The sequence below is a fragment of the Crotalus tigris genome, unplaced genomic scaffold (assembly GCF_016545835.1).
Source record: "Crotalus tigris isolate CLP2741 ecotype Arizona unplaced genomic scaffold, ASM1654583v1 scf7180000024382.2542628, whole genome shotgun sequence".
Lineage (NCBI taxonomy): Eukaryota > Metazoa > Chordata > Lepidosauria > Squamata > Viperidae > Crotalus > Crotalus tigris.
This window is the reverse complement of record NW_024100552.1, coordinates 2,076,593-2,089,989: the sequence shown is the minus strand read 5'-3', so window position 1 is coordinate 2,089,989 and position 13,397 is coordinate 2,076,593. Positions and strand designations below refer to the sequence as shown.

The window sequence follows — 13,397 nt, the reverse complement described above, 5'->3', positions numbered from 1 at the left end:
CTAAATAAGAAGACATTCATAACCTCTTATGCCAGTGACAATACAATCTAAGGAAAATTGGGCTGGTTTGAACACATTAAAATCTTTTGTATTGTACATAAATTCAAATTCTAATTATACTTCCTTAAAAATAAAGGACCATTGAAAATTGCAATGCTTAGGGAAAGGTAATCCCCAGGGATTTCAAAGGATGTTTCTATCTTTCTTTGGAAGACTCCCAGTTTGTGTAATTATTAAAAATAATTCAGTCTTTTTAAAAAAGATGGTATGTGTGGGGAGGAATTGTGTGCATTTCAAGTTGCAAGCTCCTGCTTGGGCTTTTGAGACAATGCTGAAATAGAAATAGTAAGTATAGTCACCTCTTAATTTAACATTTAATATGTGTATTGGATGTGTTCATTAAAGCCAAATGCCTGTTAATGACAGATAGAATTTGTTGAGTCCAAAAACAGGACTCAAGCTGCAGCTGAGGGCTAGATGCAGCACAAATTGAGGCATTTGTATGCCATGACTGCAATCAAAGGCAACTCAGTGTCAGGGCCATGAGACTACTCTGCACACACATGGCAAAGCTGCCTGCTAAAGGCAATCTTCACAGCTGAGAGGCCAGGTAGTAGCTTAAGATCAGACTCTAGGAAACACTGGAGCCTCTAAAACTGGCATTTTCTCACTTGAAACATGTAAACAAAATCCAGTTTTTAACAGAGGCTATCAGCACCAGTATATTCACTCCACCTTTACTCCACCTCCAGAGAGGTGTGACACATCATGTCTCCATGAACAAGGTGTTATATGGCTTCCAACCACTTTCATGGAGGGGAAGGGGAATTGGAAAGGGAAAAATATCTGATTTTCTCTATATGGCTATCCCAATATTTAATACTGAATTGCGTCTTCTTGTCCATTTTTATAATAGATTGGTTTTAATCCATTTTTATATGATCCTGTTGTGCTTGGCCTATATCCATAAAACGATCCAATCTGCAGGATCCTTATTTTGCACCTTCTCAGATCTTGCAATTTGCATGGCATTTATGACTTCCTTTTCTTTGGGTTCCTCCCACCCCTTTGTGTACTAACATTTGTAGTATTTGTTTCATTTTTACTCATCAACATATCACAATATCTAAAATATTCCTTCCAAGAGTTTCTTGGTTCAGTTTCCATCCAAATCATTTCATCAGTTTTAATTCTACTCACTCTGATGGGAGTTACTTCACTCTTCTAGAGTTTGTTGCCCTTCTAAAACCATTTATTTCTATTAAAATGTCTCTATTTTTTCAGTGTATTTTAATCTTAAGTGTTACTTGCTTTCATTGATTCCATTCTTTGCATCTATCTTTTTCTCTTTATACCTACAATAAATCCATTTTCTTCTATTTGCAGCACCAATTCTCTTCTATGCATAGTTTTTCTTCCATAGCCTTTCACTCTAACCATTCTACCAACCATCCTTTTTTTCATACCTCTGGTTAGCATAACTGCACTGTACTGTAATCTGTATTCTTTTCACACTTGTTTGAAGAAGTTTCTGTATTCTCTTTTTTTAATGCCTATTTTCCACTAACCCCACTGGGAGATCATCTTCAAAATACTTTTTATACAGGACTTCTACTTTTTCTTCCTGAAGTTCCTTTAACTTCTTTTCTGAAGTTCCTTTCCTTCTTCCATCACCATTTTTTTTCCCAAGACCCACTTAATTACCATTTTTCACCAGACCCACAACATAATCATGGATATGGGTAAAATCCTTCCCCATGTTGTCAGCTTAGGATAGCAGTTCTACCTAAAACCAACCCTGAGGATTCCACCTCCATTGTAAGAGTTGTGTACACATGACACACTTACATATCTCTATCCAAATATGGAATGATGGCAAGTTCAGGTTCAGAACAAAGAAATAAATTACTTATTGAATGACTATACTTTGATTATAAATAGAGATATGGAGAAAAAAAATTCAAACCTGAAACAAACCATTGGATTCCAGAGGTTCTGCCAAACTGTTTCCAGTTAGGCTTGGTTAACTGAAGCACAGAACCCTCTGGTTTTCTGGAATAACATAGTCAATATAAATGGGCAAGTAGGGCAAGGCTGGTGCCCTCTTTCTTCAGTTATCAAAGGACTAGTATTCATTTGTAATACACATCTTTATCCCTCCCAAATTTCTGCCTGGAAAAGCTAATTTTGAAAGGCATTCTCAGCATGCATATCCATAACCATTTACATCTCAACAAAGTTTTTTGCTCTTAATAAATGCACACACCAACCCTATTTTGCAGGTAATTATTTTGGGGAAAAAACCCTCTATCTATCTGATAAGATATACTGTACAACTGTTATAAAATGATGTTTTCTTACCTGATAAAACATTTCTCTACTTAATTTATTGTGGTTCATATAAACGAACTTTAAATTGTTACTAAGCTCCCAATATAAAAAGAACATTTTCTTTATTAAGCCAACACTATCCCATTTAAAGTCAGCCAGTATGATACTGTATAGTGGTTAAGACACCAGACTAGAAAGTGAGAGACTGTGAGTTCTAGTCCTGACAGTCAATCTCTCTCAGCTATAGGAAGAAGGCAAAGGCAAGAAAACTGCAGGGCCTGGTCCAGGTGGTCACCAAGAATTAATACCAATTCAAAGGCATCCAAAACAGCAGCAAAAACACCCACATAGAACTTAATGGTTTGTTACCAGTCAACTTATTATAGATATGATTAGAGGAATTTGAGGAGGCACACTTCCTTTTTGTCACCATCAGCTGCAGCTATTACTCTTCCAGCATTTGCCTCTCCATTTTTCTGAATTTCTTTCATATTTATCACCACCTTCGCCCCTTATAACTCCAGACTACCAACCCAGTGAGGAGAGCACAACAGACCTCTGCTAATTAATTTAGAAAGAAGAGGAGCATGCTCATACAATTGTGCTGTAACAGTGTTATGAAATGACCAGACTAGTTATCTCTTATTGCATGTAGAGAATAAAAAGAGCTGCTTTAGCATGATTCTGTTTTAATAATATTCTGAATTGGTATCAGTGGGTATCTTTATCTTAAGATGCAGCTGTCTCTCTTTTCCTCATTGCAATGTCCAGAAAATAATGAGGATTTTTGTGGCTTAGAATCATAAAGTTGAAAGGGACCTTTTAGGCCATTGAGCCCAATTCCCTGCTCAGTGCAGGAATCCAAATTAAAGCATCCCAGGCAGATGGTTATATCCTTCATTTAAAGATGTGCAACAAAGGGAAGTCTACTCCCTTTCTGATCAGAGTTCTTACGTTAGGAAGTTTCAGAATCTGCTTGCTATAATTTATATTCATTTCCCTGCATCCTGCATTGTAGAATGAAGAAATATGTGTTGACCTTTTTATATGCAACTTTCCAGATTTTTAAAGAGTGTTTTGTATCTCTCTTTAGTTATCTTTTCTCAAATACTCTGTGCCTGTGTTCTCTCTATATACAATTTAGTTTCTAGTCTTCTTACCATTTGCACTGCCTTTCTCCTAACCTATTACAAGTTACAATGAAGCCTTCAAATGTGGTCCCAAGTACTACTCAGTACACACACTCAACTGACACACTGATCAGGCAATAGCGGATACAGCAATCGTCATAAATACAAGCCAGTTGCCAAGTACCTGCATTTTGATCAGGGGACTGTGGGGATGCTGAGATGGTTGCAAGTCTGAGGACTGGTTGTAATTCTGCTGTAGCAAAATTAAAAGAGGAGGTGTTTCATACCTTTCTACCCGAAGACTGGAAATAGAGAATTTAACAAATTTGTGGCTTTGATGAGAAGATACCTTTTGAAACCAATGAATTTATAGATTAGAAAAGACTTTACTGGAAAAGATATAACTATAACTCTGTTCTCCCTTTCTGCAGGACTTAGCATGTTGCCCTATCATGTCAAGGTGTGTGCCTTCTTCCTCGGAGCTATAGCTGCTCTGATGTCTTCTCAGATTTTTGTTTACCAATATTTTAATTTGAGAGATGCCCAAACAGTGATGACTGAAAATACCTGGAAAGAGTTCTGAAATCAGATTCTCTCCTTTCCTATTCCAGGATGGAAGTGATCACTAATGGCTGAAAGGAGGCAATAGCAAAGCCAGAGGACAAAACCGTGGCATTTCTGAGAACACTTACATCTTACAAAATTTAATTTTGCAGGAACTAGACATACAGAGTCAGGATAGGGACTGGCAATAGGTCAATACATTTTATACTAGGATTGTTTGAGTGATGCATGTCATTAAGTCACTTAGAACTACATAGATTTTTCCATGAATTGGAGAAAGTTTTGTCCAAGATAATTTGATGTTGACTTAAAATTGAATAGAGGTTTAAGAGCTGCCTCCTACAAATATACTGTCTTGAGCATAATAGAGACCGCAAACAGAAGAAATCCTACAAAAAAAAAAAAAAAAAGATTTATAAGCTTACAAACATAACGGCCACTGGAGAAGCTGAAGGAACCAGTCAGCCAGATCTAGACCAGTGGTTCTCAACCTTTTTAATGCCGCGACCCCCAACCGGTTGTAAGTCGAGGATTCAACTGGTGCAGCACTGTTTGCAGAATGGGACTTTTGGCGGGCTCAGCAGGGCAGAGACAGCCTGGACAATTCCTATTGGCTTTTGAAAGCCAATAGAATTAGACTCTATTCAAGAGAGTCTATTCTATTGGCTTTTGAAAGCCAATAGAATAAAAGGGAGTAGCACAGCTAAGGAAAAGGGAAAAAAAATGGTGGACTGCGTTTTTTCGCGATCCCTGTGAAATGATCGTTCGACCCCAAATGGGATCCCGACCCACAGTAAAGTCTTTTCCCAGTAAAGTCTTTTCTAATCTATAAATTCATTGGTTTCAAAAGGTATCTTCTCATCAAAGCCACAAATTTGTTAAATTGATCTAGACTGATTGGCAAATTTTCCCATTCCAGACAGCTTCACATATTGCACTATATTTAAAGATTTGTACTGTAGTGTATTAAACAAAGCCAACTGCTTGTGCATTTTAACAGTTGGAACTTTGAACAAAGCTAATTCTAATATTAACAAAGCATTCAACCAATCATGGCATAGCACAATCATAATCCAAATTATGCTAAGCCGTAGTTTATTTGTTTTTAGCTTGATGTTGTGCCTGTAAGGTTTGTAAACCACAATTTACCATGTTGCATACACAGTAACTAATGTTTATTTCCTACAAGCAGGCAAGCATACAGTACCACATTATGTTATGTATGGATTTTGAATCAGTTGTACCATTTAGTTTTGATTTAAAAAAACCAGTATGCTGTTATAGCAGAGCTTCCCAACCTTTTCTATACCCCGCACCCCTAGAATGCTTCTGATATATTCTCGCACCCTTTACAAAAGTAATACCTGATTATGCATGTACACTCTAATTTTGAAACTTCTAAACCAGCGGTTCTCAACCTGTGGGTTGGGACCCCATTTGGGGTCGAACGACCATTTCACGGGGGTCGCCAAACAACGCAGTCCGCCATTTTTTCCCCTTTTCCTTAGCTGTGCTACTCCCTTTTATTCTATTGGCTTTTGAAAGCCAATAGAATAGACTCTCTTGAATAGAGTCTAATTCTATTGGCTTTCAAAAGCCAATAGGAATTGTCCAGGCTGTCTCTGCCCTGCTGAGCCCGCCAAAAGTCCCATTCTGCAAACGGTGCTGCAAGTTGTCTGCAGCGAAGGCAAACTGTCTGGAAGTTTCCACCCCTCCCTGCTGAGCAACTACTAAAAATGTAAGTAAAAGAGGGCCAGGGGTGGGAGGTGGGAGGCCGGCGGGTGCAGGGAGAGTTGCTGGCGTACGTGGGGCCTGGCGGGTGCCTTACCTCCCTTGGGCTGGGCCAGCTGGTGGCCCAGCCGGTGATCGGCCTGCGCCGTCTCTGCCGCTTGCCACCTACGCTTTGGTCGGCGCAGGGGACGGCACCATGCATGCGCGGTGCTCCCGGGCAGGGAAAGTCCTCGACTTATGACCGGTTGGGTAGTCCTCGACTTACGACCGGTTGGGGTCGCGGCATTAAAAAGGTTGAGAACCACTGTTCTAAACCCAAGTTTTCGTACCCTCTGGAATATCGTCTCACATACCCAGAGGGTGCGAGCACCCCCAGTTGGGAACCCCTGTGTTATAGCTTCCCAGACTTTTATCACTTTCAGACGTGTGGCAATTACCACTTACCAATTTTTTTGTTTTTGTAATGCTGAATGTCTCTTTCTCTCTATATAAAAAAAAACACTGCTTGTTATTAATGGGCAAATAGTTGATTGCTTTCTGTCTTCCATTAAAGACTAGGTGGCAAATAATTAGGGGCCTTGTTAATTATTCACTTACCTTATTTTTATCATTATAGAATAGTACGGATAATTTTAATACTAATTTACCCAATATATATTAGTCCATTCCACTATAGAAAGGCATGAATCAAATTGAGAATTAGATACAAACTACTTTAAGATACCAAAAAAAGAGGAGGTTTGGGTTTATCAGATTTGAGATTGTACTCTGATGCCTGCTTGATGAAAGAGGGGATGTATCATTAAAATGATGTATCATTTGTATTTACTATTAAATTGTCAAAGATGTATAAAGAAATTTCAAATGTTGTAAATGTAAATGCAAAGAAGAAACTTGTTACCATTTTTTTTGATGGACTTGTGATACATAGTCCTTGGCTTAGGACCACAATTGAGCCTGGAATTTATGTTGTTAAGTGAGAAATTTGTTAAGTGAGTTTTGCCCCATTTTATGACTTTTCTTGCCACATTTTTAAGTGAATTATTGTAGTTGTTAAGTTAGTAACATAGTTGTTAAGTAAATCAGGTTTCCCCATTGACTTTGCTTGTCAGAAGGTCACAAAAGGGGATCACACGCTCCTGAGACACAGCAACCATCCTAAATATGAACCAATTGTCAAGCATCCGAATATAAAGCTTGTGACCACAGGGATGCTGAAATGGTCATAAGTGTGAAAAATGGTCATAAGTCACTCTTTTCAGTGCCACTGTAACTTTGAATGGTCACTAAATGAACTGTTGCAAGTCAAGGATTACCTGTACTGAAGTAAATTTCATATTTTAATCTGGAAGATTCTCAAAATGAATATAAAAATCAAACCAGAGACTTTTAAGATTTAATGGACAAAGAACTTGAAAAAAAAATCTGGAACTTTGTTGTTATACATGTTGACATGTTGTTATACAGCAACAAGAATGCTGCACAAAAAATGGAAAGAAATTCTAATTCGCACAATGGAAGAATGGAAAAACTGATAGAATTAGCAGAGATGGCCAAATTAACTCTTGTAATCAAAAGAATACATCCAAATATGTCTGTATTCTGGATTTTGTGCTTGAGATAGAAAAAAATGAAATTTTGATTTTGGTTTTGCTGATTAGAATATATTAAGCATGTAAAAGTAAAAAGTTGAGGCTTGATATTATTTTATTCTCCTGTGCTGAAGAGTTGGAAGTCAATGCATTCTTTTTTTCCATTTATCCTACATTTCTCTCTTCCCCCTTTTCCTTCTGTTTCCCCATTATTTTCATTTGTATTTTATATTCTGATAAGTTTAATAAAAAGGTATGGATCATTAAGACCTTGAAATACACTGATATAGTCAATCTAAAGCCTTCTGTTGGCACTTTAATACACAGTACATTCAGTAAATTAAGGTATGTAATTAAATTTTCATTTTTCAAAATTCAGTTTTGTTTCTTGTAATTGGATTCTATGTTAGACAGCTACTCCTAAGTAGCCACTTCCTAATAAGTTTTACGTAAAATAGTAATGTACCAAACAAATTTGATAATTCTTGCTGTTCAAATGCAAAACTTAGCTGTTTTTGGTCCAGACTGACTGATAACAGAACGAGAGAAAAGCTTTATTTGTTCTTTTGGCAAGTTTTTATAAAACTAGGATTTTACCAACTACTTTAACTAGTTATGGTGTATTTAAGTCTCGATCTACCAAAGTACGTAACAAAAAATATTATTTACAGAAAGATGTCAGCCAAGATTTCAACTAAAAAAACATTGCTTTGGTACTTGAGTACGAAACTTTTTTTCATTCTGCTCCTCGTGATCTAAAAGGGTGAGAGTGACTCACTCACTCCCAGAGCAGAATGGACTGAACCAACGTTGAGAAAAGCGGGGAACAAACATGAGGCTACAATGAACATCTCTTCCTCGCCGCCCCCTATCTTTTCTGCCAAGCTGTAACATTTGTTGTAGCTCTAGAGCTCGGAGAAAGTCGGGTAATAGGAATGTACTATTATCGTAGGGGAGACCGTGCTCATTTTAACATTCTCAGAAATGCTTTGGCTCATGAAAAAATAATCATTAAAAAAAAAAAGATTTGTCAAAGCGTTGAATTAAATACCAGGCTGCCCTATTCCATCTGGTGAACATAGCAGTCCCTCCCACCCACTCCCCTCCCCGCTTTTTAAGGCAGGAAATGGCTCGACCCGACGGGTAACTGCTTCCTCCTTCAAGTGGCCTGTCTTTTCTAGAGATTTTCTTGGCTGCCGCTGTGTGAGAGGCACCGAGGAGGGAGTCACCGCGCGCGCTAAGGTGTCTTCAAGTGGGACCCAAGATGTCGGTGGCGTTTGCAGCCCCCCGGCAGCGGGGCAAAGGCGAGATAACGCCGGCTGCCATCCAGAAGGTGGGCGGTAGGGCCTAGCCTGGGGAAATCGAGTGCTTCGCCCCGTGTAGAAGAGAGGTGGGGGGTGGGAGAGAGAGAGTCGGGATTCTGCCTCGTCCTTCCCTGCGCGTGGGCTGAGCCGGAGATGGGTTGCATGCCGCCGCTCGCGACCTGGCAATGATATCGGATGCAGTCTTCATTCTTGCTCTCTCTCTCTCTCTCTCTCTCTCCTCACTGTCGCCTTTCAGGGCGTTTCGAGGCTTTGGGTCATGACTCTGGAACGAAGTGTGCTGAAAACAAGAATTTGGGCCTGTGTTTTCATGACACGATAGACCAAGTCTTCATTGTGGTCTAACTAACCTGTTGTGCGACCCCTGCTTGTGTATTAAGCTTGCAGTTCAAATTTAAAATGAGGTTAGATAAAAACCTTGGTTTGATTACAACAACTATCATATTAAATCAACAAGAGCTCCAGTCAGCTCACTATCCTCGGAGGTCCCTTACAAGAGCGACTGTGAGTCTTGTAAGGGACCTCCGAGGATAGTAAGCTGACTGGAACTCTTATTGATTTAATATGATAGTTGTTGTAATAATAATATAGTTTATTTTGGTCTTGCTATGAATAAGAATAGTTCATATAACTGCATCTTGAAGAGTTGAAGAAACCTGGCATAAAGTCAATATTCTTAGCTTCTTCTAGTTGTATTGTAGTTCAGTTGTTTTTAATGGCTGGGTGGATTTTGGAAGTTTGCATACAACCTCATATTGGTGGAAGGCTGATAACAAAGTGTAGAAAAAGATTTTAGTGAGACAGGCTATGGTTTCACAGAATTGCATGTTTCTAGTTCATTTTCAGAATTCAGTGGTTGTGATCCATAAATCATGAATTTGGGTTTATTTTGTTGGGAATTAGCTAGTTGGTTACTGAATAAACCAAGGTGGAACAAGCCATAACCAGTGTACTTCGTAAACATAACCACATATCTAAAACAAAAAATAGAAATAAATTAAAAGAGATCAAATGTAGTACAAAAGAAGTGCAGGTAATGTTTTGGGTTGTTGATGGGAGCATTCCTGATATATATGACAGCATGCTAGTGTTAACTTGCCAATTACTAGTGAAAAAAGTAATGAGAATAACAGCCAGCATCATACTCATTCATATATCTTCGGACTCTAAAATACCTGTGAGGGAGCTAGTGCTTGTAAGTAGGGGATTTTAAGGCCAGCCAAGGTCAGTTAGGTGCTACACCTGCTGAGCCATATTATTAAAGTTTAATTAAATAGGTAAGTTAAGATTAGTTTTAAACCTTTGGGATTCAAGAGCTACACTACTTTCATCTGAAGATATATTGAAAAATTTTTGTTGCAAGTTAAGCAGGATAGTCACCATAACATAAACCAAATATATATATATATATATATATATATATATATATATATATATATATATATATATATATATATATATATATATATATATATATATATATATATATATGATGGAAGATAGGGAACAGGCAATAATGTGTGTATTTTTGTTTCTCTTTGAATATTGTCTATAGGACAAAAAGATGTAATTAAAAAGTGAGCATGTGATTTATGCTAAGTGCTGTGAAAAATATGTTAATAGAGTTTGTCCAGTTCTGTGATTTAAAACTGCTGTTGAGAAATGTTTCTGTAGTTGTAGGACTAGAAAAACTGCTCTGGGAATCTGGTTATTATAGCTGCTCATACTATATGTAGCCTTAACGAAAAATGTGAAATTCTTGTTGGTGCATGTTACAACATAAAGGAAGGCTTAGATCACTGACACTGTTCACAAACTATAGCAACTAAAACAAGCTAAAAAATATGAGGTCTTGGATCAGTCATTGATCTCTGCTCAGATTACTTCAAATTCATATAGTCACCTGTCTCACAAAAAGTGATTCTGGGTTGCATAAAACAATCAGCAATCAAAACAACAAATATAAAAATATATAAAATATAAAACTCCACACTAAAAGGTAAATATCATAAAAACCAATATACAAAATCTAGGCAAAGCAAGGATAAGAATGGCCAGCTCAGCAATGAAGCCATTGAAGCATTGTCTCCAGTTCCCTGGGTGCTCTGGGCCTGATAATACAACCAGAAATATCAAAGGGATAGCGCTAATCTAATATTGGGGGGAAGAATGTTCATCAGGTGGGTGTCATGGCAGCGAGGGCATTTTTCCTGGAACCCACCTGGCTGATGGCACACACAGTATGCTTTCTCTGCCAGATTTAAAGGGAGGGCTGATATAACTGGGGTGAGGCTATCCCTCAGTCCAGTCCCATGGCATGAAGAGCTTTAAAGGTTAAAACCAGCACCTTGAATTGGACCTGAAAGTAAACTGGCAATCAGTGCAGTTCACAGAAGTGTAACATGCACTGTTCTAGGAGCAGTTATAACTGTCCTGCTGTTGCCTTCTGTGCCAGCTGAACCTTCTGGATACTCTTCAAGGACAACCTCATGCAGAGCACATTGCAGTGGTTCAGTTTGGAGTGATTCTAAACTTGCCAATCCAAGAAATAGGCACAAGTGGTGCAAAATACAAAGTTATCCAAAGCTCTTCTAGTCATGACTGCTACCTGTTCATTGGTTGTGAGTCTTGTGTCAACTCCCAGATTGCATACTGGGTCTATGTGGGGCAGTGCAATCCCATCCAGAAGCAAAGATGGCATAGTCCTGGAAACGGTTGGGCCCAAAAGCCAGAACCACTGATTCTTGTCAGGATTCAGCTGAAGCCTGTTGTTCCTCATCTAGACTTCACAGCCTCCAAACACTTAATTTACCAGGAGTAGAAATATATAATTAGGTATCATCAGCATGCTGTCATCAACACATGATGACAGATGGGCTCACTTAGCAGTCTTGTGTAGATGCTGAACAGAAGGGAGAAAATACCAAACCCTTTGGTATCCCACATAATAGGGGATGAGGGAAGGACCTCACCTTCCCAGTCATCACAGAGTGAAACCGACCTGAAAGAAAAGAGGTGAACTAGAACACCATGCTGTCCACCCCCATCTTCTAAGCTGATTCAGAAGGATATTATACTTCCTTCCTTACCTATAACATTAGACTATAATTTCAATCTAAAAGTTAAATTAAAATCAATGTGAAACATTGAGGGTTCAAAAAAGAAATATTGATGCCAAGTAATTGGTTTGATTTCCATTAAATCAAATAAAATACAAAAGTACCTTGCATGAACCAAGAAATTTTAATTCACTCGTGAACTCTTTTAGCTACTTCCAATAAAAATTAAAAGATGCTTTAAATAACTAAAGCAGCGGTTCTCAACCTGTGGGTCGCAACCCCATTTGGAGTCGAACGACCATTTCACGGGGGTCTCCAAACAACGTGATCCGCCATTTTTTTTTGTCAGCCAGCACGGGGCGGCGCCACGCATGCGTGCTGTGCAGGGGCGGCGCATGGGGGCGGCATCGCGCATGCGGGCCGTGCATGCGGGCAGCTCCGCGCATGCGTGCCGCGCAGGGGGCGGTACATGGGGCGGTGCCGCGCATGCGTGCCGTGCAGGGGGCGGCACCACACATGCGTGCCGCGCATGCGCGCTGCCTGCTTATGTCTGGGGTCGCCGTATAAAAAGGTTGAGAACCACTGAACTAAAGTAATATCATTTAGTAAATATATTAAAACCAATCTGTTCTGTCTGTTGCAACTGATACCCCTTTGAAGAACTTAGGATTTTTCTTCCTGAAACCTAGCCATGAAATGTGCTTCACCAAATGAAACAAAAGATATTTATTTAAGAGTAGCAAAGGAGGGTAATATAAGATGATTATTGTCAATATTATTGTCAGTAATATTATTACTATCCTTAAGTGAAGTTTTTTGTGCTCTAATTTTGTATGACTGACTCATCCTATTCTGATATTCTTAATTTTTCTTCCCAAAGCTAAATGTGCCTACTTTGAAAGAAACGTCGTTTTTTTATACAAAATAATTGATTAGATGTGTGAGAGACTGTGGTATGATGAAATAGTTTTCATTGTTAAAAAAATCTAGAAAGGCTATTCCTTGGTTTTTGTATTTTTCTATTAACTAGAAGAAAAACTGTAGTCCTATAAGAATTGGGAGGAATAACTTATAACTAAGGGAGTCTTTTTTTTATGTAGTTTTATTATGTTTGGTTGCATCGTCAGCCAGATATTCTGAATTTGGCATTTTTAGTGAGACCTATCTGTTTGATGACATTAAAGGTTTGTAAACTGTTCCAAATAAAACTGCCTCTTGCAATTGACCATAGTGATTTTGTCAATGCCAATGCTTTCTTTTGCCACAGTGGCCCTATTCTATTTGCGAATCTTTATATTGTGTGATTTTTCTCCAGTTTCTTCTCTTCTGCTCTGCGCCATCTACTGTCCAAACCTTTTTGGCTTTATTATCAACAATTATTAAATCTGTAGTGTTAACAATTATTGTTTATTGCATTTGTATGCCATCCGACCCCTATCAACTCTGGGTGGGCTCTTATGCAACCGAAGTTCTGATTTTATGTTTTTGTGTGACAGAACATCATTCAGGATTGTACTGTATGCAAAGGTGTATAAGTACAACAAAGGAACAGAGCAAGAGTTCATCCCTGCTATTTCCTTCTTACATTCTGATCACTTCAGTTTTTGGCAAAAAGTAATACTGCAGAGTATATGATTGTGTCAGAATGGGAAAAATGACAAATTGTAA

General features: G+C 38.5%; 1 protein-coding gene across 3 annotated transcripts in view; it reads left to right on the top strand.

Annotated features, from left to right (window-relative positions):
• Window positions 1-8,460: 8,460 nt before the first annotated feature.
• SS18 (SS18 subunit of BAF chromatin remodeling complex) overlaps window positions 8,461-13,397 on the top strand; it is a 29,435-nt gene continuing 24,498 nt past the window's right edge. For 2 of the 3 annotated variants that reach the window (XM_039328551.1, XM_039328550.1), the window contains exon 1: window positions 8,462-8,681. In XM_039328551.1, the coding sequence (XP_039184485.1) occupies window positions 8,613-8,681 (69 nt within the window). In that variant the 5' untranslated portion in view covers window positions 8,462-8,612. Of the gene's footprint in view, window positions 8,682-13,397 lie in introns of all 3 variants that reach the window. The other variant, XM_039328549.1, reaches the window with a different exon arrangement.